The sequence below is a fragment of the Phoca vitulina genome, unplaced genomic scaffold, assembly GCF_004348235.1.
Source record: "Phoca vitulina isolate PV1807 unplaced genomic scaffold, GSC_HSeal_1.0 scaffold5, whole genome shotgun sequence".
Classification (NCBI taxonomy): domain Eukaryota; kingdom Metazoa; phylum Chordata; class Mammalia; order Carnivora; family Phocidae; genus Phoca; species Phoca vitulina.
Genome location: NW_022589708.1, coordinates 51,397,919 through 51,425,274, shown reverse-complemented (window position 1 = coordinate 51,425,274; position 27,356 = coordinate 51,397,919). Strand labels below are relative to the sequence as shown.

The window sequence follows — 27,356 nt, the reverse complement described above, 5'->3', positions numbered from 1 at the left end:
ACACAAATAAATTCAAAATGGATTAAAGACCTAAATGTGAGACCTGAAACCATAAATCCTAGAAGAAAGCACAGGTAGTAAGGTCTCTAACATTGGCTGTAGCAACATTTTTCTAGATATGTCTCCTGAGGGAAGGGAAATAAAAGCAAAAATAAACTATTGGGACTACATCAAAATAAAAAGCTTCTGCACAGCAAAGGAAACAATCAACAAAACTAAAAGGCCACCTATTGAATGGGAGAAGAGATTTTGCAAATGACATAGCCAATAAAGGGTTAGTATCTAAAATATACAAAAAACTTATACAAACCAACACCCGAACAACAAAGAATCCAATTAAATGGGCAGAAGACATGAACAGACATTTTTGCAAAGACATACAGATGACCAACACATGAAAAGATACTCAGTATCACTGATCATCAGGGAAATGCAAATCAAAACTACAAGAAATAATGTTTATTGCAGAATTATTTACAATAGCCAAACTATGGAAGCAAAACTATGGAAGTCAAACCCCTAAGCAGACTATGGAAGCCAAACCGCTATGCTTATTGCAGCATTATTTACAATAGCCAAACTATGGAAGCAGCCCAAGTGCTCATCGAGATAGATGAATAAATATATGGTATATGTATATACAACAGATTATTCGGCCGTAAAAAAAGGAATGAAAGCTTGCCATCTGCAATGACATGGATGGAGCTAGAGTATAATGTTAAGTGAAATAAGTCAGAGAAAGATAAATACCATATGATTTCACTTGTGTGGAATTTAAGAAACAAAACAAACAAGCAAAAGGAAAAAAAAGAGAGAGAGAGATAAACCAAGAAATAGACTCTTTACTATAGACAACAAACTGATAGTTACCAGAGGGGAGGTGGGAAGGGGAATGGGTGAAATAGGTGATGGGGATTAAGGAGTGCATTTGTTGTGATAAGCATTGGGTGATGTACGGAATTGTTGAGTCACTACACTATACACCTGAAACTAATATTACACTGTATGTTAAGTGTACTAGAATTAAAAAAAAATCACACAACCATACAAACTGGTAAGACTTCAAGGTTTATGATATCCAGTGTCAGCAGAGACTTTAACACTGCTTAGAAATGTGTCTCCAGGTATTTCTTCCCTTAGTCCTCAGCGGTTATTAAAAAGAAATATTCAGCTACAAATGGCTGAGTAAATAATGGTGTATTCATACCACATTAAAGCTATCTATCCGTTATTTTGGTGGATGAAAACTTATTGATGTCTTTGTGACAGATTAAACTGTAAAGCAATTAAGACCTTATTATAGTATGACTCCATGTTTTATTTTATTTTAAAGATTTTATTTATTTATTTGAAGGAGAGAGAGAGCATGTGCACAAGTGGGGGGTTGGAGCAGAGGGAGAGGGAGGAGCAGGCTCTCCCCACTAAGCAGGGAGCCTGATGCAGGGCTCAATTCTAAGACCCTGGGATCATGACCTGAGCTGAAGGCAGATGCCCAACCGACTGAGCCACCCAGACGCCCCCAGTATGACTCCATATTTTAAAATAATGTATGCGAGTCGGAATAAAAAAAAAGTTAAAGACCAAGAGAACACCAAGGTGTTATAGTGATTTCTCTGGGAAGTAGCAGGGTTATAGGTAGTCTGTCTTTATCTGTATTTTGTAATATTTTATTTGCTTGAAATTTATCAGTCCAGGTTGGATGCTGGATATAAACATTGTGAGGTGGGGGTGCCTGGCTGGCTCAGTCCGTGGAGCATGTGACTCTTGATCTCAAAGTTTTGAGTCCAAGCCCCCATGTTGGGTTTACTTAAAAAAAAAAAAAAAGATATTACTTAAAAAGAAAATCTCAAAAAAGAAAATAAAAGAACAACAACACAGAAATATAAACACTGTGAGACGGCTACTATAAGAGCTTTGCTGCTGCGCCTCTGCAAACTGGACACATCCCTTGGCCTGTGTTCCACTAAGAATTACAGGGTAGTAGAGAAAGTCCAGGCAACGACAAGATCCTAGATGTGGCCTGGGAGTACCCTCTCTCCAGCATCCTTGAATTTCCTTCACTACTCAGGCCAGTAATGTCATCCATGGATCAATGCTATGTGTCTTTTCTGCTTTGCCACCTGGGCTCCTGAGTGTTCCTGGAATGATCACAAAGCAGGACTAGCAATACTATAGAAATATCTAATTTTACTTTTCTACCATGGCTGGGGATTCAGCAGTACCTGTCAATCCTTTTACTTGGTTCATTTCCTCTCCCACCCTAGCTCAGTGACTGTTTCAATTCATTAATATTGTCAAACTACTCAAAGCTTCCCACTCTCAGCAAGCAATCTTGATTTCTTTATAAATGAGTAAATTGAAGCTAAAAGGGCATGACTGTTTCAATTTCCTCCCTGATACCAACTTATCCATAGTCCTACCTTCTTATAAAAAAGGAAAACCTTATCTTCTTACCAAAAATGAGTTTATTCCTTGTTGAAGACCAACCTATCCACCTACCCTTGTTGGTATTCCCATTCTGCCTCCTTTGGAGTCTCTCTTAATGAAAACATCACTACCACAAATCTCTCATGATTAAGAGTCCATGTGCAGCCATCATCCTGACAACCAATTTCTAGTTTTCATTTCATATCCAAACCACATATACACCATGAACCACTTTTCATTCCTCTATAATTGGGGTTCTTTCTTCCTTAAGATGCTTTTAAAATTTTTATTTATTTGACAGAGAGAGACAGTGAGAGAGGGAACACAAGCAGGGGGAGTGGGAGAGGGAGAAAGAGGATTCCTGCTGAGCAGGGAGCCCGACGCGGGGCTTGATCCCAGGACCCTGGGATCATGACCTGAGCCGAAGGCAGATGCTTAACTGACTGAGCCACCCAGGCGCCCCTTTATTTATTTTTTAAAGTTTTTATTCATATTCCAGTTAATTAACATACAGTCTAATATTAGTTTCAGATGTACACTATAATCTGAGTTCTGCCACCCCAAACCCTGGTGAAACTACTAGAAGGGCTTCAAGGACTTTTTAACTGTAAAATTCAATGGACTTTTTTTTTGTTCTAGATCTATAATTAATCCTTGACGCTCTCTATTCCTTTGGCTTCTTGGATCTTAAATTCTTCTGCTTCTCTGCATACCTTTCTAGTCACTCTTTTCATTACAGGTTCCTCTTTCCCTGTCTGTCTCTTCAATGTTTAATTGTTGCCCAAAGTCATTTTCCTAGGTTATCTCACCCATTCTGAGATTTGAATTACTACCAGTATGCTGATGATACTCAAAAATAGGATCTCTAGCCTAGATCTAGATACTCAGACTTGTATGTTCAGACAACTCTCTAGATATTACGGAGGGATCTCAAACTTAAGAGGTCTAAAAATGAACTCACTGTCTTGCCACCAGGTAGATACTAATAAGTGGTACAACCGTTTATCCATTTGCTAAAAATGTACGTCTTGGCTTTATTTCTATCTTCCACCAGATAACTGAGTAAGTCTGTTGAGCTTTCTATAAATTGGTAAAGTTCTGTAAAGAATAAATCAAGAACCTACCTTAAACTTTATTTTTGGCTTTTGTGTTTCTGTAGAGGCCTTTCCTTTTTCTGCTTCCTCTTCCCCATCAGAATCACTATGAGAATCTGATGATTTAGACTCTTCTAGGGTACCAAGTGGCTTTTCATTGACCTTACTAGAAAGCAGATCGCCAGAGTGTGGAATGAAATCATCAGGTTTTTCCCATCTGGATTCTATTCAACACATTTTAATAGTCATGTTATTTAGTTACCAACTCTATTCAGAAGTAATTCCCAATATAACACTCCCTGTCACTTACAAATGTATTATTTTTTTAACTTCTTCATAATACATTAAATAACAGCACTGGATCTATTTTACACTATCACTTGATCAAGAATAAGTAAGAGTTCCCAAAGCCCTTGCTCTTTTATCTTTTGAGAGTTGGGTTTCAATCTGGATTCCAGATGTATAAACTACAGCCCCAGTAGAAAGAAACTTAAGAATTGGGCAATGCCTTCTAAGACTGTCACACTTTATCTGACGCCAGTATCAGGAAACAGGTGCTTATGAGCACACATCAGATTTCCCGGAATTTATCACAAAGATTTCCTGGGATCCTCACAGAGTGATACCATACTGTGAAGACCTGAATGAATATAATTTGTCATTTTTATACTAAGAAAAAAATAATCTCCATTGAACTCTACTGCCATCCAGTGGTTTACTGGGCTTTTAGTAAAATGACAGCATTTCTTTCTTTCTTTCTTTTTTTTTTTTTTAAAGATTTTATTTATCTGACAGACACACAGCAAGAGGGGGAACACAAGCAGGGGGAGCGGAAGAGGGAGAAGCAGGCTTCCCGCCGAGCAGCGAGCCCTATGCGGGGCTCGATCCCAGGACCCTGGGATCATGACCTGCCGAAGGCAGACGCTTAATGACTGAGCCACCCAGGCGCCCCATGATAGCATTTCTAATTATCTTGTAATTAGTCTCTATTTTTAGTGTAATAAAAGGGAAGGGGATGCTAAGATTTGCTGTCCAACTGAGACAGTTTTAAGAATGAAAGGGGCTGTATCAATAATTACACTTGTCTACACATAAGCTGAAACTGTTTGAGGACAAATCAATTTGTACAGCCCCTTATTAAAAGAGGGTGCTTTCCAGGGCACCTGGCTGCCTCAGTCAATGGAGCATGCGACTCTTGATCTCAGGGTTGTAAGTTTGAGCCCCACACTGGGTGTAGCGATTACTTAAAAATAAAATCTTTTTTTTTTAAGATTTTATTTATTTATTTGACAGAGAGGGAACACAAGCAGGGGGAGTGAGAGAGGGAGAAGCAGGCTTCCCACTGAGCAGGGAGCCTGATGTGGGGCTCGATCCCAGGACCCTGCGATCATGACCTGAGCCGAAGGCAGATGCTTAACAACTGAGCCACCCAGGCGCCCCAAAAATAAAATCTTAAAAAAAAAAAAGTGCTTTCCAACAATAAAAAAAAAAAAAACACATTATTTCCTTATGTATATTTCACGTGAATAACAAAAAAACTTTCAGGAAATAATTTAAGCACCTTCTATGTATTGTTCTGGGAACTTTATAGATACCTGACCTTCATGACCCAAGAGTATGCATGATCACCTCAATTTTACATAAGAGCAGCTACAGGTTTAGTGACTTTTATATAGCTGGTAAGGGAAGAAGCTATGCATTAAGCTCAGATCCAACTCTCCACCTATATCACTATATTATTTTATCTTTAGAAACTTTCAGTACCTCAATTTTACCGAGCTAGAACCATTACTATCGTTGGGCAGACTAGGTATCTACTTGGAGGCTAAAAGGGCTTTTTCCTCCTAAAAGATTTAATGCTATGTGTTTGGATAGTAGAAATTTAATAAATAATTAAATAAAGCCTCTCAAAGTTATACTGACACCATACATACTTTGGTAAATTTAATTGTAGGAGAAACTACAATTACTTGCTGATCCATTTTATAAAATTAAATTAGAAAAAATGTCAACTTGAAAAACTTAGGTAATAATTAGGTAACAATAGTTATGCATGTTTCATAAATATTTACAAATAACTGAAACATTATTAAATTAGTAAAAGTGAAAATTTGACAATCTCAGCCACTGCTAAAATAACTTCAGTTTTGTTTTTTAGAAAAGGAAAAGGCAAGTTGAATTAGGTGATTTCTAAGATAGATTTCAAGATAATGATTATATTTCTACAATAATCATAACAAAAGTCAATAATGATAAAGTAAAAATGATTTTTAAAATTTGTGAATGGAGTATCAATTGAGAATGAGCAGCACAGTATATTATATACGAAAATCTTCCTGCTTTTCCACTGTATAGTTTTTAAATTACAAAATACCCACATGCTATGGATACATGTTGATCACTATACTAAAATTCCCAAGTTCCCTTCATTAGCAGGCTAATAAGCAGTTCGAGGTACAATTTTATATAGTTAGGATAATCAAAGGTAGTACTTACCTCCTGTTTCTATATTATAATAGTAGGTATAACCATCTTCACTTACTCCTTCTACCCAAACAGTCTTCCCTGCTGTCTAATGGGAGGAAAAAAACAGCATAAACTGAAGATAATGATGTAGTTACACTCTATTAAAATAACTAAGGCAGAGTCAGCTACCTTCCCTTTCCTCTTAACACCTGGGAGTGAGAGGGGCAGTATGATTATGGAAGCTTGGTTTGTGTTAATCATGAACTAACTTTCAGAGAGAGAATGTCACACCTCTGAAAGATAGGAACAATTCTCTGCCGATGGACAGGGACATCTGAATGGCAACCAACTATAAGTCAACTGATAATATTTGCCCTGCATGGAGTTTTTAGGTAGATACCACTTTTCCACTTCCACCCAACCTCCTCACAAAAGCATTATAGGAAGAAAGGAACAAAATGTGTGTAGGGGGGCTTATTTGGAAGTAAATTTGCTTAACAGAACTCTTTTATAAAAACCCCAGAAACCAATCAGTTTAAAGCAAAGACACTATCAATGTGCTTCAGTTACCTTTTTTAAGTTTCCTTGAAATCCTTCTGGTCTCTCCCACTGGGATGCTTAAAGCAAAATATACTTCATTAATAAAAATTTCTTCGCTTAAAAAGAAAAACAACTCAAAAAATTTAATTTGGCAAAAATTTACAAGACATTCAATGTGTACAAAGCACTACAGGCCTTTGAAAAATGAAAAAAAACCAGTATATATCCCAGTGGTATTGTACAGAACATATATGAATGATATTTAACCAAGAAGGAAGAACAGAATGAAGGATTCGAAGTTACTGGGACTTCCACAAGAATTATTAGACACAGGTAGGGCTTCTCTTAAAGACTTCATGGAATTCAGGCTTGAAGTTTTTTTGTTTGTTTTAAAGATTTATTCATTTATTTGAGAGCGAGCACACGCAAGTGAGTGTGTGCCCCTGTGCGCATGGGAGACAGGGTAGAGGGAGAGAACCCTAAGCAGATTTCCTGGAGATCATGGAGCCTGACGTGGGGCTTGATCCCACAACCCATGAAATGACGACCTGAGCCAAAACGAAGAGTTGGATGCTCAACTGACTGAGGCACCCAGGTGCCCCCAGGCTTGAAAAGTTTTTAAAAGCTTATTATACTATTTTTTTTTTTAGTAATCTCTACACCCAACACAGGGCTCAAACTCATGACCCCAAGATTAAAAGTCATGTGCTTTTCCAGATGAGCCAACCAGGTGCCCCAGGCTTGATAAGTTCTGAAGGAATGAGATGGCTGTTTGACATCCTGAGGAGGGGAAAGTGAGAGATAGAATGAATGACTTAAAAGAAGCAAGATGAAAGATGCAAGAATTAGAAAACAGCTGACCCTTGAACAACACAGGTTTGAACTGTGCAGGTCCACTTTTAAGCAGATTTTTAAAAATATATATATTGGAAATTTTTTGAGAGAATTGTGACAGTTTAAAAAAACAGATGAACCATGTAGTCTAGAAATACCAAAAAATTTAAGAAAAAGGTATTACTGTAAAAATACAGTATGTAATACACATAACACACAAAATGTGTGTGTCAACTGTTTATGTCATCTGTAAGGCTTCCAGTCAACAGTAGGCTATTACTAGCTAAGTTTTTGGGGAGTCAAAAGTTATAAAATACCAATGATCCAGTAATTCCCAGTATACGGGCATATACTCAAAGAAAATGAAAACACTAACTTGAAAAGATAAATGCACCCCTATGTTTATTGCAGCATTACTTATATATTATAATAACGTCTATCATTATATATACACAGCACACAGAAGCAACCCAAGTGCTCACTCACTGATAGATGGCTAAAAATGTGAGATACATATCTCTCTCCCTCCTTCTCACACACACACACGCACACACACACACACAAATTACTCAGCCATAAAAAATAAAATCTTGCCATTTCTGATAGCATGGATGAACCTAGAGGATATTATGCTACGTGATATAGATCAAACAGAGAAAGACAAATACCATATGATTTCACTTGCATGTATAGTCTAAAAAACAAAACAAATAAAACCAGACTCTTAAATATTGAGAACTGCTGGTTGCCAGAAGGGAGGTAGATGGGGGGACAGGTGAAATAGGTGAAGGGGATGAACAGGTTTAAACTTCTAGTTATAAAATAAATAAGCCATGGAGATGAAGAAAAGGACAGGAGAGGGAATACAGTCAATAAAACTGCAATAGTGTTGTATGGTGACTACACTTGTAGTGAGCATGGGTTAATGTACAGAATTGTCAAATCACTATGTTGTATACCTGAAACTGATATAACACTGTATATCAACTATACTTTAAAAAAAAGTTATAAGCACATTTTCGACCACATGGGGTAGGGAGGGGTCGGTGCCCCTAACACCTGTGTTGTTCAAGGGTTTTGCTGAGAGTAAGAGCATACACAGTAGGATGGTGAACAAAGGAAGCAAGCAATAGGAATTAGAAGGCAGAAACACAGAATTAATAGTTTTAAAAAAAATCTTTTTAAAAAAGATTTTATTTACTTATTTATTTTAGAAAGAGGGAGGAAGGGGCGCCTGGGTGGCTCAGTTGCTTAAGCGTCTGCCTTTGGCTCAGGTCATGGTCTCAGGGTCTTGGGATTGAGCCCCGCATTGGGCTCCCTGCTCAGCGGGGAGTCTGCTTCTCCCTCTGCCTGATGCTCCCCCCCGGCTTGTGCTGTCTCTCAAATAAATAAATAAAATCTTAAAAAAAAAAAAAAAAAGAAAAGAAAAAGGGAGGAAAAGAGAGAGCATGAGGGGGTGGGGTGCAGAGGGAGCAGGAGAGAGAGAGAATCTCAAGCAGACTCCACACTGAGCCAGGAGCCTGACGTGGGGCTTGATTCCACAACCCTGAGATCATGACCTGAGCTGAAATCAAGAGTCGGATGCTTAACCGACTGAGCCACCCAGGTGCCCCATTAATAAACAGTTTCTATGTAAATTTGAGAAAGACTTATGATCCTTAGCATATAATCATTTGTGGTTCACTGCTGACTAACACGCACTTCTCTTAAGGCTCAGTGCAAACTGTGAGTGATTATTACTATTTCTATGTAGTCCCAAACTGTGATTCTAAAAATCGTAATAATTACAATACTTAGAGCCCAAGGTTTTTTTCATAATTAACTCTGATCTCATTTCCTACCTTTCTGATCATTCTTTTTTTTCCTGGCTTTTCTCTCCTTTCCTTCAATAAATGTACTACCCACCCTTCATACTTCTTGTTCTCTTCTTTCTCCTTGTGATCTCATATACTCCTGAAAGTTAAGATATTATCTACATTTCTAGACATAATTTATCTAATTCCAGACTCTAATCAGCTACTGAAAACTACCACATGAATGTTCTAGAGGTACCTCAACCTCAACATACCAAAAACTGAATTTATTATTGTCCCACTTTAACTTACTCTATTTCTGTATTCCATACCTCAGTAAATGGCACGATCATCCTCCTAGCCCTCCATGACACAGCCCCAATCTATTTTTCCAGCCTCTTTCTTCTGCTAGGACATCTTCAGAGAACTGTATATTTTACCTCCACCAGATGACTGTTTCCCAAACTTTCTTTTTTATTTTTTTAAAGATTTTATTTATTTATTTGAGAGAGAGAGTGAGAGAGAAAGAGAGCACAAGAGAGGGGAGCGGGAGAGGGAGAAGCAGACTCCCCGCCGAGCAGGGAGCCCGATGCGGGACTCGATCCCGGGACTCCAGGATCATGACCTGAGCCGAAGGCAGTCGCTTAACCAACTGAGCCACCCAGGCGCCCCCAAACTTTCAAACTTCTTAAAGCTTCATATTGTTCCACCTGTTTGGAATGTTTGCTTCACCCTCACAATAACCTACTACAATCATTTTCAATCAAAATACCTATAAAGTGTCTATACCATGCCAGGCACTGTGTTTGGTGCTAGGGATATAAATGGTGAATAAGAAGACATCATTCCTGATGTTCTCCTCTTAATGTATAGATCAGTTCAAAAGTAATTTCTGCGATAATCTCTCAGATCCACATAATCACAATTAATCCCTCACCATTCGGAGTTCCTATACGATTTTACATCTCTATTACATTATAGCACTTTAAAACTCCTCCTTGTATAGTGTTTATTTCTGATCTTAAATTTTATATTTCTGGAGAGTAAGATGCTACATAAATATATTTACTTATCTCAGAATTTATATGAAAAAATCCCTAATACATTTAGTTTTAAAGGAAAACAAAAAGATATTTTTGATATTCCCACTGGATAACACCATTGTGTATTTTATTAGAAAGTGATATCCAAAACATGAATAGGAGGGGGGGCTTCTCTACTACAAGACAGCTACATAAAAAAGAAAATGGTTCTGGTTCCCAGCCTGGTTTTGGATAGAAAATCTCTCCCACAGAATATTTTAAGAACCTCTACAATTTGTAAAGTGGATCTAAAATGCCTTATTTCCATGTAGTTCATACTTTTAAAAGATTTTATTGAGAAAATACAAAGCTTTAACTTATTTGTAAGGAACCCATTCTTAAAAAAAAAAAAAAATTTATTTATTTGAGAGTGAGCAAGTGAGAGCACAAGAGGGGAGGCAGGGGTGAGGGAGACAGAGGGAGAAAAAGAAGCAGACTCACCACTGAGCAGGGAGCAAGACGCCAGCCTCTATGGGACTTGATCCCAGGACCCTGAGATCATGACCTGAGCCGAAGACAGATGCTTAACTGACTGAGCCACCCAGGTGCCCCATAAGGAACCCATTCTTAAGACTTTAACTAAGTATGATGTTGAGTCACTATAAGAAAGGTACCTTTTTAAAGAGCACATGACTTTTTTACCATTGTGGCAAAGATGTAAAGTTATAGTCTTCCATTGCTTAAATGTTCCAATATTAACTAAAACAAAATAAATGGTCAGTTATCATTCTTACTAGTTCTATGCCTAAATGACCTACCTCCTGTGATAAGATCATAATAGTAATGGTAACCCTCAGAGGTTATGCCTTCTACCCATCTGCCCTTTGAAGGGTCTTTTTTCTTTTTCTTCTTTTCCTTCTGCTGATTTGATGCCGGGGTGGGTGGGACAGTGCTTGTTACTGGTGATATGCTTGGCTCTGAAATTTCTAGAGAAAAAGATATAATAAAGGTGAAGTACCAACACACTTTTTTTTTTCCTGGTATAAAACACTAATAATGTTACTCCAATCAAAAGCTTGACAAGAAGATTCTTTTGGGAACTTGACAAATTATAAGAAAGCTCATTTGGAAAACTAAATATGCACAAATATCTAGAATTATAAAACAGAAGTGATAAAGGGAATCTAGTTCTACCAAATGTTAAAACTTATTTTAAAATAATTGGTACCAAAAAAAAGAAGTAAAACTGATCCAGGAGTAGGCAAACATATGAATGAAACAGAACAAAGAGTAAACAGACCCAAATGTAGATTCCTGGTGCTTCTTTTTTTTTATCATCATCATGTTATGTTAATCACCATACATTACATCATTAGTTTTTGATGTAGTGTTCCATGATTCATTGTTTGTGTATAACACCCAGTGCTCAGACTCCTGGTGCTTATTAGAAAAAGAAATCATTTAACAAATCATGTTGGATTAACTGGTTAATTATTTGGAACAAAGTAAAGCTATTCTCCACTCCATGGCCCCTCCCATGTTTGGACATCAATATAAACTTCAGATCAAAGATATATGTGAAAAAAAAAACACAAAGTAAAATAACGTTAAACTTAACTGCATACAAATCCAAATATTCCGTATAGCAAAAATAAAAACAAAAAAATAAAACAAATAATGTAATGCTATGTTAATCATAATAGGATTAAAAATTTTTAAAAACTAAAAAAAAGACAAATATTTACAACAAATATGGCTCATGGTTAATGTTCATAACAAAGACTCCTTACAAATAAATCCAATATTCTAACAGAAGATGGACAAAAAGTACAAAGACAGCTTGTATTAGCTATCAATATATAAAAGATATTCACACTTTGATTCTGCAATCTCATCTCTAGAGATTAAATTTACAGAGATAAATGTAAAAAAACATGCCTGCATAAGGGGGTTCACTGAAGCATTCATTCTAACAGTGAAAACTAAGCAACCTAAATGTTAGTCTGGAAGAGATTAGTTAAATAAGTTATGGCACTTTTATGGCATTTTGTTATGGTATTTTATACCCTTTATTAAATGCTTATTACAAGTGGTCACTGTAATAAGCAGTTTATACCATTATGTTACTTAGTTTTTGTGAAAATCAGAGGTTGTATAGCTAGCAAGTGGCAATTCTGGTGGATTCCAAAGTCTGTGCTCCTAACCACTCTGTAGCCACTAAACATGATGTATATCCTTAATTATTTAAAAGAAAGGAAGTATATGACATGTTATTGAGGGAAAAAATAAAACCACCTCCAACTAGACTACAATGTGGAGTATAACTTAAAAAAGAAAATTCTAAAGATGTCTGGGATAATCTTAAAAGCAGTTAGTTTTTAAAAATCCTTTCTTTGTACTGCATTATGGTACTTTAAGGGGAATGTATATCCTATTTAAAAAAACAAGGCTAAGGGGACGCCTGGGTGGCTCAGTCGGTTAAGCGTCTGCCTTCGGCTCAGGTCGTGATCCCAGGGTCCTGGGATCGAGTCCCGCATCGGGCTCCCTGCTCCGCGGGGAGCCTGCTTCTCCCTCTGCCTCTGTCTCTCTCTCTCTCTCTCTGTCTCTCATGAATAAATAAATAAAATCTTAAAAAAAAAAAAAAAAAATAAAAAATAAAAAAACAAGGCTATGAAAAATAATAGGAAAAATCCTCTTTGAATACATTTAAATACAAAATGCTAAGACTGATTTGCTCATAGGTTAGCATAACAAAACCTCTCAATCCATATAATTGATGAGATGAATTTTCAACGATGCCTCTTTAATTCTGCAGGAACACCTCTATCTTTTTCTCCTTTAAGCTTACAGCTTTATCCTCATGGAAATATAGCCCCCACCCCTTCCTTTTAACTAACAATGTCCAGGAGAATATTTTTAAAGTCTGGTTACATCTGTCCTTATTTGATGAGGGCAATACTGATTAACTTATTAGTCTGCTTAAAAACTTAACGGAAAGAAGTTTTTAGAGTAAAGAGTATCATTCCATGTTGACTATCTCAACCATTATGCAAGATCAACAACTGGGATTGCTATATGCCTAGTTTAAAGACAATGGATTTGTCATGGAAGAAATGCTGACAGAAAAGTTCCCAAGTTAAAGCCTAAGTTCATCAACAAGATAGATACACTCTAATTAAATAAATGCCTTTTATCTGGAGCTGAGTTATCTTCAAACCCCCAAATTATTTACCTTCTTGCTGGTGACCATGTGGAAAAAAGGAAATGCTTATATACTGCTGGTGTATGTAAACTGACAAATACCCAGAATTATAAAACAGAAGTGATAAGGGGAATCTAGTTCCACCAGATGTTAAAAACTTATTCTAAAACAATTGGTACCAAAATAAACTGGTCCAACCACTAGGGAGAACTTATGGAGGCTCCTCAAAAAATTAAAAATAGGTCTACCGTATGACCCAGCAATTTCACTTCTGGGTATATACTCACTGGAAATATAAGCAGGATTTCAAAGAGATATATGCACTCCCATACCTACTGCAGTATTACTCATAACAGCCAAGATATATAAACAACCTTAATGCCCATCAACCAGATGAATGGATAAAAAAGATATAGTACATATATATAATGGGATACTATTCAGCCATGAGACAGGAGGATATCTTGCCATTTGCAACAACATGGATGGAACCTGAGCATACTGTGATAAGTGAGGTAAGTTAAAGAGAAGACAAGCATACTGTTATGATATCACTTGTATGTGGAATCTAAAAGAGTCAAACTCAGAAAACCAGAAAGTAAAACTGTTATTTCCAGGGGACAGGGGGTTGGGGGGTTAAGGCTGATACTGTTTAAGTTTATAAACTTGCAATGAGTAGTACATAAGCCACAGAAATTGAATGCATAGTATAACGAATATAGACAACAATACTGTAATAGGTAATCTGATAAATATTGCTTCAGTAGCAATCCCATTACACTATATAAATGTATCAAAGTAACACCTGCATAAACAATGTTTTATGTCAAATTTATCCAATTAAAAAAAAATTATCTACCTTCTAGTGGTAAAATCAGTAAATTTGTCCACAACAGGCTAATTCACTCTAACTCAACCACATAAACAAACATAATTCATAGTTTTGACCATATGGATAAAACAAACTGTGGTTATAATGCAAGGCCTATTTTTTAATGAATAGCTCTTTTTAGCCAAGTACCTAAAAAACTCAACTGTGCCTGAAATGAACACTGACCTAGGACAGAACTAGGACTAGCTAACCACCAAGGTAGTATGGTTATGAATGGAGGTGTTAAAAGATGAAGCTTTAAAAGTAAAACAAAAGTGCATGAGCAAAGTCCCATAGTCTAAATACAGCTATGATGCACAGGAAAAGCACTAAGAGTATACCCTGAGTGTATAACCTCTTTATGGAAACAATAAAAGCTCACTGAGCATGACCTCTGATGTTAGTTTTAAAACATGCTGGCTGCTTTTTTACCTGACTCTAAGCCAAGCCTTTTCAAATCCTCTTGGTATGCTTTCAGGGCAGCTGCCTCCATTGCGGCAAACTCCTTTGATGCCTTTTCTTCTTCCTTTGCCTTGTCCAGGCTTTTCTGTTTAATCTATGTGAGACACATATAAAATTGAAAGCCAGATAAAGGACTGATACTTACATAGAAAAATTGGCAAAGAAAGAAATAAACTAAATTACCTCACTGATCCTCTTTGCCACATTTTCCTTATGATTCTTTCCTCTTTCGTGAAATTCAACACTCTTGAAAATTAATAAAAGAGAAAATGCAAAAGAAGGTTACATCAACATCATAATGTTCATAGTAAAGTAATAGTAAATATGGGAATGGGACATAACAAAATTGAAATTAAAATGACGGACAGAAAAATAATTTTAATGCAAATTGGTCTTTTTATCAAATGATGGGAGGGAACTGAATCATGTTATTTATTATTATATCCTCTGACTAGGTTTCCTTTGGTGCTTAAAATAAACTATGATGACCGAATCAATGGAGAAAAATGCAAGGTACCTGTGATGACTAATCTAGTGAATATGATTGTACCGAGGACTCAAACAAGACATGAAGCCAAAAGAGGAGTGGAAAAAAAAAAACTTCAAGAAACACCTCTCAACATAAAATGTCAAAACCATTAAGTCTCTAGAATTTGTACTGCTCTGGAAACACAGAGAATAAACAATAATATTAGAACTTATTCCTCCAAATTGAGAGAAAAGTAGACAGTAAGGAATTCCTTCTAAATTATAAACAAATACTTTTATACACTGTGGTAATGGTATGAAATGTACAACTCCAATGGAGGACAATTTGGAACTATCTACCAAAATTTGGCTGCTGGAATAGAGAACAAAGCTCCCTACGTACTGATGTGGAGAGAGCTCCAGGACATACTGTTCAATTTAAAAAACAAACAAACAAATACCAAACTATGGTGAAGGATAGTGTGTATGGTATCCTACGTTTTACATATGTTGGAATTAAAACCTATGTGTGCATACAGAAACAATGAAGAATGGACAAGAAAATGAAAAAAAGTGGTAACTTACAAAAAATGATGGTGACTGGATGGGACAAAGGAGTGAGTGAATGTTATCACCTATTTAAAAGTCAGGAATGCTCCCTAAATTGCAAATGTCTGGTTTTATGCAATAAGAAATTTCTGGTAAACCTTGCAAAATAAATTTTGTCAATCAAATCTTAGCTAAGCTATCCTAAAGTACTACCATGAATTCCTCTTTAAAGTGAGACATTGTAAAACAAAGGTTCACCTTCTATTTTTCATATATCAGGTTTCCTAAATTATGCCAAAGAATATTCAAGGCCCATTCGAAAACAAAATAATTTTGTTTCTAATTAAAGGTTAAGTTGATGTATATTAACAATCCAAGGAGAAGAAAGACTATCATAGAAGAGATTATTTACTCTTCATGACTCCTAAAATTCACTGAACTGACTGGGTACCTCAACAGAAGAGAAACTATCAGTGATTTGTATAGATTTCAAAATTTGTGGCATTTATGTGTAAGGATGGCCTAAGTTAAACAAGATAGTTGAGAGCTTTAGCAACTATTCAAAAGACCAAAAACCAAAACAAAACCCTGGAGAAAAATATCCCCAAACTCCTGTAGACAGTAGTAAATAAAAGTCTATCAAAGAAGTGTAACATTGTTAAAAATGGGGCCACTGTTCTGTTATGCATGCAACTCTATCAACTAAAAAGGATAGGAATATATATTTAAAAGATACCCAGGTGTTTACGTACTATGTATATATTATTATGACATGCACACAAAGGCGAAAAAATCAGTGATGCTTTTATGTCTTAAAAGCTTAATCTAGATTAAGAGATACAGTAATAAGGTGCTTAATAGAGCTGCTATTTTCATATTCCATGAAAGAGGTAATGATGTTCTTTAAAATTTAACCATTTATAGCTACAAAGCTCTGGAAATATGTTTAATTATTTCTGGAGTAGAAAAGATTCAAAATAAACTACAATAATGTTCCTTTTTATATATTAAGGGCTTTGCCCTTTTACGTTTCTTTTTATATGGTAGTATTAAACATCATAATGTGGATAAACATGGATGAGATGACCCACTCAACGTCCATTTTCTGAATGTGACTGAAAGACCATAGAAAAATAATTTGGCTTAATATATAATCAAATTTAAGCTGATGAAAAGGAAGAAGGCTCATGGCTTTCCTTCAAGAAATGAAAAGACAACAGAAATCTTTCAATGCTTTGAAAAATCAAGAGCAATGTATATGAAGGTGCTTCGTAAATACTGAGTTTAGATCAAAAAGAAACACAGGAATACAATATTATTAAGCTCTCTAAGAGTGGAAATATCATACAGGCCTATTGTCCGCTATCCAACACTTGCAGTAATCACAGAATTTCTTTGGTTGCGACTTCCAGTAGTCTGCCCTGAAAAAGGGAAAAACAAGTCTAAGCTTATTTACAATTAAAAAGGTAAAATTGTGCATGTTTTTACATCTTCTTAGAGTTTGAAGTATAAGCCCCTGTTACTGCATCTTGTCTTGTTACACACATTACCTTTAGTATTTAACTCACTGCAGCAGTTAGCTGAAATTGTTGCCACTAGAAAAGAAAAAGTCTGCACCGGATTTAAAACTCCCTTTAATAAAATTGCTTTAAAAAAAATTTTTTTTTCTCATTTGCCACTGCCATCGGTGTGAAGAAATAAGATACATCTTGGAAAAGATTTATCTTGTCTATGCCTTTCCGGCATTTTGGGAGGTTGCTGTAATGGAGGCCTGAAGAAGCTCAAAGTTTGCTTTAAATCAAGTTATTTCCACCAAAAGAACAAAGAACAAGACTCCTCTGGTGGGAGATTGCTTCCTCCGAGACTATCAGTTAATACAATTTGTTCTTGAGCCTCAGGGCAAGAGAGAGTTGGAAAAGCTAAGGGACCTCTTAGCCCGCAAGACTTGGGGCGGGGGTGGGGGGTAGGAGTGGGAGTCACTACGCTAACCAAGACTGGCCGTTTCTACCAGTCGGAGAAGGCGGCGGCGGCCGGAGCCCAACCCTAAAGTTTCACAATACCCCTGGGTTCACGCGCTACAGAAACGAATAGGGTGCTTGCGACCCCCCAGCTGTTCAAGCGAGGGAGCACCCGGTCGCTTCGCGGGCAGCAGTCCAACCTCAACTGGCCGCCAGCCTCCCTCCCGAAGCCCGAGCTTCAGGCCCCCAGGGCGCTCCGCAGGATAGCATTTCTAAGCGCCCAGAGAACCCGCCCTGCCGGTCTGGTGCCGGTCCCGAGCGAGTTAAGAGCACCTCCGTCACGCCTCCAGCCGAAAGGAGGTGGGGGGGGGGATGGTGGTGGAGGGCGAGACTCGGCGGAAAAAGGGCCGCCCAGAGGAACAACACCTCGTTGTTTAGAGCCTGAGACCCGACTCACATGACTGGACCAGCCGCTCCGCGCGTCGCCCCCGGGTCCGGCTCGAGCTCGTGTTCCCCACGCGGGGCGAGTTGGGACCCGGCCGGCCGCGAGGCCCACCGGAGCCTCCAAACCCGAACACCTCCCTCTTTCCCCGGGACCAGGGTTCCACGGTTCGCAAGTACGGGTGCCCGGGCGACTCAAACCGCGTTCGAAATCTCCTCCTCCTCCCCTCCCCCTACGGGGCGGTACTCCGGGATCCTGAGAGGTGGGGTCGGTATAAAGGGGTTGAGGTCACCGAGAAGGGGTGAAAGCGCGACGGGACCTGAGCCGAAGGACAGGAACGTCACGCCTCAAATCCCCGCATCATCCCGCCTTCACTCTCTCTTCCCCTGGGATCCAGAACCTCCACCCTTCTAGGCTCGCTGGCTCGTGGCCGAGGAGCTCGCGCGCCGCCTCCGCCCCGAACGCAAACAGCTGTTCCCCGAGACGTCGCCGCCCTCAACTTTGCCAACTAGTCCGCACGCACTTTGACCAGCGAAGCAACCCGGACCTGTAGGCTGGGGGCCGTTGGCGGAGTTAGAAAAAGAAAAGTGAAACAGCTGGTTTCGGAGCCGCGAGTTGCGGGGCTTTGCCTCAGAACTTTCCGGAGGCGGCGGACTGACCCCGCCCCGCCCCCGCGCGCACGGGCCGAGCTAGTTCCTTCGCTCGGGGAGCGCGTGGGCAGCGGCGGCGGCGGCGCTACGGCTCGAGTGGCGCAGAGGCGGCGGAGGGAGCAGCGGCGCGGGGAAGCCGAGCGGCGGCAGTCGGGGCGCCTGCGCTTGTCAGGTGAGTCACGGCGGCGTCTCTATCAGCACTTCCCATATGGTCTAGCGGTTAGGATTCCTGGTTTTCACCCAGGCGGCCCGGGTTCGACTCCCGGTATGGGAACGTTGTGGCATTTTTAAAAACCGAATGGGGAAACTTACTTATTTTATTTCCAATATTCTGGCTCTCTTCTTGTTTCGTTCTCGTGATGTTTGTGAAAAACGAGCATTAGTGTAGTCTTTGGTGACTTCGTGACCCGGGCGGCTGGAGGAGCGAGTACGCTGGGGTCCCTCGCCTCCCTCCTCTGGCTGGGGGGCTGAGCCGCCGGGGAGTTTCACTTTCCAGGGGCTGCCCTCTCGCCCCTCTGCCCCGAGTCGTCCTTTCCCAGGCGCTCGGGAGGTGATGATTAACCCTGGTCGCTTTATCTCCTCCCAGCGCCCCCCCGGGGCCCACACCCTCCGCGGCCGCGGTTTTCCGACCGTCCCAAGTGACGCGGGGCGTGTTCACCCCCTGCCCTCGGCGCCGGGAGTCCGCACCCCGTTCGGAGTCCTCGTTCTCTTTCCGCCGGCTGTTTACGGGACCCGACCCCCGGCACAAAGCCGCCTGTCGCGGGGCGCGCGGCGGCGTGGCGGTCTGGCGAGCCTCGGCGCCCTCGGGCGCGCTTTCCCGTCCGCGCCGCTGCCCGTCACCGTCCGATCGGCCGCGTGTCCACCCGGCTGTCCCGCAGCGGCCGAGCCCGCCGGCCAGCTCGGCCCAACCTGACCTCGGGGGCGCTCGTTTCAGCGCACCAAAGTCCCGCGGACTCCAGAGCCACAGACTTGAGTGCCATTGCCTGGGAAGGCCTCCGGGGAAGGGAATTCCCCCCGCCCGCCACCCCCCAATCCTCCCGCCCCGCTTTAAAGCGCGCACACAGACGCGCGCGCACATGCTGCGGAGAAGAAAAATACCACTATGATGAGATGTCTTTAAAGAAGAAATTTAACTGTCCAAAGGGTCTAACGTTTTGAGCGCCGCGGATAGAAAAATCTTAGGGTGGAGGTGGGGCTTGGAAGAGAAAACTGGCTGGAGACTGGGGAGGGGATGTTATAACAAAGTTTCACTGTATTTTTAAATATAGAAGCCCTGTGTTTATTACAAAGAAGGGGCAGCTGTGTCAGCAGCATGTGAGCTGTAAATGAAACAAAAGCGTTATCTTAAACGCAAGCTGAAATTAGAAGATGGGGTGAGCTATAATGTTTAGTCCATTGGGCCTCTGGGAACAAATGGAGACTGAAAAAGTGGCTCTTGTGGATAGGTTTCTGGTCAGTGCCATTAATAAGAGCAGAAGATTGGTGGTTAATGTGCGCATTCCCAAACTTTTATATTTTAATTGCACAGTGAGTTTTGAAATATCTGTTAACGTGATCTGCATGACTAAGGATTAATCATTTTTACGTTGTAAGTAAACTTTCATAATTAAAAATATTTTATCTGTTCGTTAACTCAGATGTTTGAATATTTACGACAAGCACCATCACACGCTTTTGAAAGTTCCTGATCAGGTTCGTGTTAGTAGGTTGTGGGTACAATACTGAATGGAATTGTATTTTCGCTTCTCTGATTAGCTTGCGATTCACACCTTGTGTGAATCTTCCACCTTCTCTGTACTCTGGGTTTACAGCCGTAAATTCTGGAAAATACGTATCATTCAGAAACTTTGGTTGGAGTTGCAAGAATTGTTGAGCAATTCTTGAATAGGTAATGCATGTGGAAAAGTTTTATTTATGTGGGGAAAGTTTCATTTGAATGAAGAGCGGGATTGTGTCATTAAGAAACCATTTACTATAAAGAATTCAGTCGGAATTTGGAAGGAAGGAAAGACCCCTCTGCCTTGTCTCTGGAGAGGGCTTAACAACTCTACTTGACCTTGCATTTTGTGATGAGTTGGTATCATATTGTGGTTGGATGTGATTTTCAACTGAGCACCGAGGAATTGCAAATAGCTTTGCTTTATATATATTTGAAGGTATGCTGAGGGAAGTAGTTTGGTGACAATATTTCTCAGACTCCTATATTGTGTACCAGGCCAAACAGGGTAAGGCAATATCTGAGTTGCAGAAGTTATGCTGCAGAAACACAGAGGTGAGACATCACTTCTACTCCTGAGAACTGGCAGAGAGAGGTAGAGGGGAGAGTGTTTGCCCTGGACCTTGAAGAACTGGTTGGATTTCTCCTGGTGGGGAATGTGTGTCTTAAAGCTGAGGGGGGTGGAGGATGGGTGGGGGGCTAGGAGGGGGAGGTGGGGTCAACAAGTATGAAGCTGGCAAATAGTCTGAACACAGTGCCTAGAGGGAGAGAGAGGCATGGGAGATCAAGCTGGGATGGTAGAAGAGAATTTCACCTTAATAAAGTTTGACTAGGTAATGGGTTCTTTTATCAAAGGAGTAGCATTTATGTTACTGGAGTTTTAAAAACATTTTCTTCTTTAAAAAAAACATATAGCAGTAATATGTGAAAACTATTTTTAAAAAATTTAAGCAATATAGAGATTTGTGCCCATGTTTTATGTTTGCCTGTTGAATATTAATTTTTAATTAGTAGAATGAGAAAAGCAATCAGAATTCAATTGAAAAGAATGAAACCTAGGTTTAAATCATGAGCATTATATGCAACTATATTCTTACTAGCATGCTTTATTGAAAATGACCTTAATATTTTAAGACTGAGCTGCTAGTTACTGTCAGTAAGGCATACACCTTAAATTGGTTAAGGCTTGGTGATAAATTTGTAAAGCTTCATTCATAAGCTTGTGCCTTGTTACCAAAAAGGCCGTTGGTAGTCATGTTTTAGGTGTCCTCCCTTGGGCCACAGAGTAAAGCGATACTAATTGAATGGTACATATTTACCTAAGTAGTCTCTTTAATATTTGCTACTATTAGGTGCAATCAGAAGATATGTGACCATTTAAGGAATGTTTTCACAGATGAACACCTATATTAAAGAAATATAAGGGATTAAAAAATGATGGCATTTAAAATCCAAGGACTTTACCGTGGTCGAATATTATCTGGCCTCTACCCCCCCAACTTCACCTCCTATCTTCTCCGCCTCTTCATTATACATAGCCACACTGGCTTCCTTTTTGTTCCTTGACCATGCCAAACTTGTTCTTTTCTCACTTTTATTTCTTGGTGTTACCACTGCCTAGAATATTCATATTTCAGGTCAACATTACCTCCTCAGTGAGGTCTTTCTGATCATCCTTTTCTTTTGGTTACTTTACTCTCTTTTGTTTTCTCCTTTTTCTTAATACTTGAAATTAACACATTTATTTTTTTTCTATTTATTTGTCTTTTTTCCACTAGAGTATAAGCTCCATGAGGGTAAGGATACTGAATAGTGAAATCATTCTTGCTCTTTAAGATTCAAACAATAGTGAAGTAGTTGGAACCCTCATGCAATGCTGGTAGACTGTAAAGTGACGTGCAGTCTCTTTGGAAAACAGGATGGCAGTTCCCTCAAAATGTTAAACATAGAGTTACCATACGACCCAGCCTTTCCATTCAAGAGAAATTAAAACCCGCCTGCACAAAAACTTGTACACATGTTTAGAAGAACATTATTCATAAGCAGAAAGTGAAAGTGCAAATATCAACTGAATAATAAAACGAGATGTATCTATACAATCAAATATTATTTGGCAATAAAAGAGAATGAACTGATACATACCACAACATGGATCAGTTTCAAGATTGTTATGCTAAGCAGAAGAAGCCAGCTCAAAAGACCACATTTTATATGATTCCATTTATATGAACTGTCCATGATAGGCAATTCTATAAGAGAAAGAGGATAGATAGATAATGGTTGCCTAGGATTGGGAGGTGAGGGGGCAGTGGTTACAGGGCTCAGAGTGACTGCTAATGGAGATAAAGGTTACTTTTTAGAGTGATTGTCCTAAAATAATCTAATAATGATAATGGTTGCACAACTCAGTAAATAACCTAAACACTAAATTCTACTCTTTGAATGGGTGAACTATGATATGTAGATTATATCAACAAAACTTAAAAAAAAAAAGATTGAAGTAGTAAAAAGCATATATAATATTTTGTCTTTACATTTTATATTTATCATTTGGATAGTAAGCGTTTAAAAATATTAGTGGAATAATTTAACACTGCAGTTCTAGCTCCTAGATAGTCCAGGAATGGAGCAAGTGTTCAGTAAATAGCTGATGAAGGAGGTTAATCTGTACAGATAATTATGATACGATGTATAGTGTGATAAATGCTCAGAGGGAACTAAGCCAAGAGTTACATGGGTTTGAAGGCCTCCAAAATATCACATCTGGATTCATGTGAAGTGAATGGGGAAAGGCCTCCTGTAGGAGGCAACATTTCGGATGGGCTTTGAGGTCTGGCTAGGCTTTTGCTGGTGGAGGTGATGTGGTGGAAAGCAAGGCATTAAGAAGGAAGCAGGCAGGAGCAGAGGCACATTAACAGTTGCTAGCACATTTTGGCTGAACTGAGGGTACAAGTAGGATAGGAATTGGAAATAAGGCTGCAAAAATAGATTAGGGCCTGCAGCAGACAATGTCCGTGCTGTCAGATCTCTGGTGTCTTTATCACCCCCCCAACCACTAGTATGCTTCCAGGGGTGCTTCTCTACTTGCAGAGCGCTGGAAGTGCATCGGGGTTTATTCCCTCACCCCTAACGAGACTCCCAATTCAGACTGTCCAGTCGAGAATAACTTTGAAGCAGGGACTTTGACTTGTTCCTTTCTGTACCATCAGCACCTGGAACAGTGTGCTTGGCACTCAGAGAGTATGTAAAAACTATTTGAATGAATGAATGAAAACCAGGAAGTTGGAAGGTCTATTCAAAGTGAAGTTTATTTTACAGATCCCCTTAACTCTTCCAGAGCACTCAGGAAATTTTGGAAGGTTCTGATTGTGAAGGTCTTTGAATTTGGGGATAAGGAATTTACTTAGCTGGGAGAAGGGATTTCTAGTAATATAAGTGTTTTGATGGAATTATATTGGTAGTAGTGTGCAGGATGAGCTGGAGAAAGGAGGGATTGTGTTTGTAGTGTCCACTCTCATCTTCCTGTTCCTGCTCCCCCTCTCCCTTTGGGTTAGGCCTTAAACAAGGTGGAGTGTCTCCAGAAGTACAGAAATAATTTAATAGCTCTCCTTGTCTCTATTCTCACCTTAAATAGGGTGGTAGCAGCAGAATACAAAGGATGAGATTAAAAAAAAAAGGTAAATGGAAGAAAAAATTGAAGATGTCAGGAAGTAAATACTCCTAAAAGAAATAGGGAGGTTACAAAGCATAGTTTTTTGTTGTTGTTGTTTGTTTTTTTGGTGAGAACAGACAATTTTTGCTCCTAGGGTTGGTCAGACAGTAAACTACTATTGCCCACCTGTATGTGTATGTGGGTGTGGCTTTTTGAATACTAAAATTGTACATTGAATCCAGAGACAAATTTAAGGCTGTGAGACTGCCACCCTGTGGACAGTATAACTTAAACCTAATATCATCAAGAATTCTAATAAAACTTCATTCATTTGAAATTCACTATTTTAGAACTCATTATGGTTCTTCTATATCGGTATATGTGGGTTATGGTAATTAAATGGCAAGTTGAAATTTGTTTTCTGAATTTTTTCTGAGGCTTTTAAATAAAGGAAATTTAAAATACAATCAATAGCTTTAGGAAGTTGCAAAGAAATTTAAGAATGCTTTTTAGATACTTATTTGCTCCAGAAATTTCTTATCAAAAAGTGTGTTTTTTAAAACATTGTGGCGGGGAAGCCTGGGTGGCTGAGTTGGGTAAGTATCTGCCTTCAGCTCAGATCATGATCTCAGGATACTGGGATTGAGTCCCGCATCTGCTTCTCCCTCTGCCTGCAGCTCCCTCCTGCTTGTGTGTTCTCTCGCTCTCTCACATAAATAAATAAATAAATCTAAAAAACAAAAACAAAAACAAAAAAACACTGTGGCATGTTGTAAAATAGTCTTTTTTTTCCTTCTATTGTACTCATTTTTTCATCCAATGTTATAATACATATGGTACTGTTTTTGACAGTTGTAGCTCTTGAGAAATATTTGAAAAGTCTCCACCCTCCCCCTTCTTTGGCTAAGTGAAAGTGACCTTCCCTTCTCATTTTTTGTAGAGTTGGATTTTATTGTTAGAAGTTCTCCAGACTAAAAAAAAAAAAAAGTTCTCCAGACTTTGATAAATTGCCTTAAGTGTATTTATGTAAATAATTTGGATTTTATTCAATGTTACTTATTTAGAAGGGCAGTCTGCTCACAAATTAAATTGGTAAACTAGCTTGAATCAAAATGAAATAGTAATTATGAAAGACTTATTTGCTCTCTGCAACTCAGGAAATGGTTCCGTCTAGAACTCGACAAAATAAAACTTTCCTAGCAGAAGAGCTGTTTATAGCCCAATGTTGTAAATGGCTTGTATTCCCTGAGGTGTCAGGAGGGGTGGAGTAGCCATTTAGCGCTTGAAATTTGTGTTAACAGTAAAGCAGAAGTGGGCTTAAGCGGCATTCTGAGGTCAGCAATTGTCCATTCTTTCTGAATGTGGTATCTAGGCTGAGGAGGAGAGTGGATGAAGTATCAACTGGACCCCAGCCCCTTAAGTTACCTGATACTTCATCTTAAGGACCTTACATTTTGGTAACGAAGAGATTTTCAAATAGAATGTTCATGATTTTAAGTAATTAAATATTTCTGAATTTTTCTCAGAAGTATAGCATGGCACATATGATGATATACTTTAAATGGTTTCATTTTATTTAACCTTTTCAAAGTAAATGAATGGGACTGGGGGTGACTTTTCATAATTTTTTTTTGCAACATTTATATCTTATATTCTATAGTTGACGTATACTCTAATTTATATGAAGTAGACCATGAATCTTGAAAATGCAAATGTTTATCTAGGCTTACAAGGTACATTGCTGTATAAAAAACAGTATTATTTAGATACTATTTAAGGTTTGGAAAGTAACTTTCAAAATACTTCATGGTTCATTTGCTCCTTTCCTAAGTATTGGGACAAAGAGCCAGTAAAGTTAGAGATGTATTTATAGTTTTTAATCTTTAGTGGTTTCATTATCATATCATTTTTAAAACTGTAAATGACATTGTACTTATATAAAGAAAATTTTAGTTTGATCTTTAGCCTGCACTTTGTTATTGTACAGTATCTGACTTTTTATGCTGGAATGGTGACTGTTTTAGGATTAATGGCAGTTAGCGTTTCCTTTTACTTCTCAGGGGGTTCATTTTCACAAATGTAAATATAAAATATTTTGTTCTCTGAAAAGTAATTCCAGTATAGGTGACTTGAATTTTGATAAAGGAATAACAATGGTTTCGTAAGTTTTGTGTACGCACCTGTATGTGCAAATTTAACATTTTATTTTTGAATTCAGACTACTCACTATTAAATAAGTAACTTTGATTTAAACTTTTTTTTTTTTTTTTTTTGCTTTATTTTAGATCTCTGGGAAGGTATTTAGCTAGTGACTTCTATGTCCAGACAGTCCTACTAGACGATCTTAAATCTTTATTTGTAGTTTAATCTTTTAATTTAGTAAAACTTTCTTTTGGATTTAAAATCCCAAGACCAGGATACATTTCTGATTTAGGATGTGTTGATGTATTGCTTTGTATATAGCTTTTTATCTGTTTCCAGATTTAATTAAACATTTAATTCAAACTTTCAAGGTTGTAATGGGAGTTGTTTTACCCTAGCTTTCCTGACATCTGTATTTATCACTGATACTCCCTTATGCCAAGGGATACAGATGACCCTATTAACTGGGAAGGTTAGGGCCCTGCCACTCAATCACCCACTGAGTAGGGCAGGCACTGACCCAGTTGTAAGAGCTGAAGTAGGAGGGAAGAGTGTGACCGGAAGAGATTGACTGCAGACACAGTCCCAGCACTCTGGGAAGGTACACAGGTGTGGGTAAGGGTGAAGGGAAGTGTCATGATGGAAGGCAGAATATAGGCTTAAGGAGTTCCAAGCAGGCAGTTGGCATCAGGGAATTTCAGATATGAGTAGGAATGCCATTTCTTTTATTTGTTTTTCCTTCTTTTTTTTTTTGCCACTGCACATGAACCACAATTTTATTGTTCCTTAAAATCCTGCTTTCAAAGACTGTCTCTTTTCCATTTTCATTATTTTCTAGAATGTCTTGGGTTAGTTTATGGTGCATGTTTTGAGGGGGCTTTTTACCACAGCTTTGTAGGAAAAAGAAAGCACATAAAGTTTATATAAAAGCAAAACCTCAGACTCATTAGAATGGCTGCTATAAAAAAAGACAGGAAATAACAAGTGTTGGAGAGAATGTGGAGAAATCGGAGCCCTTGTATACTATTCATGGGAATGTAAAATGGTACAGCCACTGTGGAAAGCAT

General features: G+C 38.8%; 2 protein-coding genes and 1 non-coding gene across 3 annotated transcripts in view; 2 read left to right on the top strand and 1 right to left on the bottom strand.

Annotated features, from left to right (window-relative positions):
• WBP4 (WW domain binding protein 4) overlaps nucleotides 1-18,441 on the bottom strand; it is a 63,219-nt gene extending 44,778 nt beyond the window's left edge. The window contains exons 1-8 of the mRNA XM_032402917.1: nucleotides 18,144-18,441; nucleotides 17,077-17,149; nucleotides 14,895-14,957; nucleotides 14,682-14,805; nucleotides 10,995-11,162; nucleotides 6,558-6,604; nucleotides 6,018-6,093; nucleotides 3,552-3,745 (exon numbers count right to left, since the gene is read on the bottom strand). Coding sequence (XP_032258808.1) covers nucleotides 3,552-3,745; nucleotides 6,018-6,093; nucleotides 6,558-6,604; nucleotides 10,995-11,162; nucleotides 14,682-14,805; nucleotides 14,895-14,957; nucleotides 17,077-17,149; nucleotides 18,144-18,145 — 747 coding nt within the window. The 5' untranslated portion in view covers nucleotides 18,146-18,441. The remainder of the gene's footprint in view (nucleotides 1-3,551; nucleotides 3,746-6,017; nucleotides 6,094-6,557; nucleotides 6,605-10,994; nucleotides 11,163-14,681; nucleotides 14,806-14,894; nucleotides 14,958-17,076; nucleotides 17,150-18,143) is intronic.
• Nucleotides 18,442-18,447: 6 nt separating this feature from the next.
• Nucleotides 18,448-27,356, top strand: part of ELF1 (E74 like ETS transcription factor 1) — a 104,102-nt gene continuing 95,193 nt past the window's right edge. Inside the window, exon 1 of the mRNA XM_032402913.1 lies at nucleotides 18,448-18,950. The gene's annotated coding sequence lies outside the window, so the exon portion shown is untranslated. The remainder of the gene's footprint in view (nucleotides 18,951-27,356) is intronic.
• Nucleotides 18,981-19,052, top strand: TRNAE-UUC. The gene has a single exon. It is a non-coding gene; the product is annotated as a tRNA-Glu (tRNA).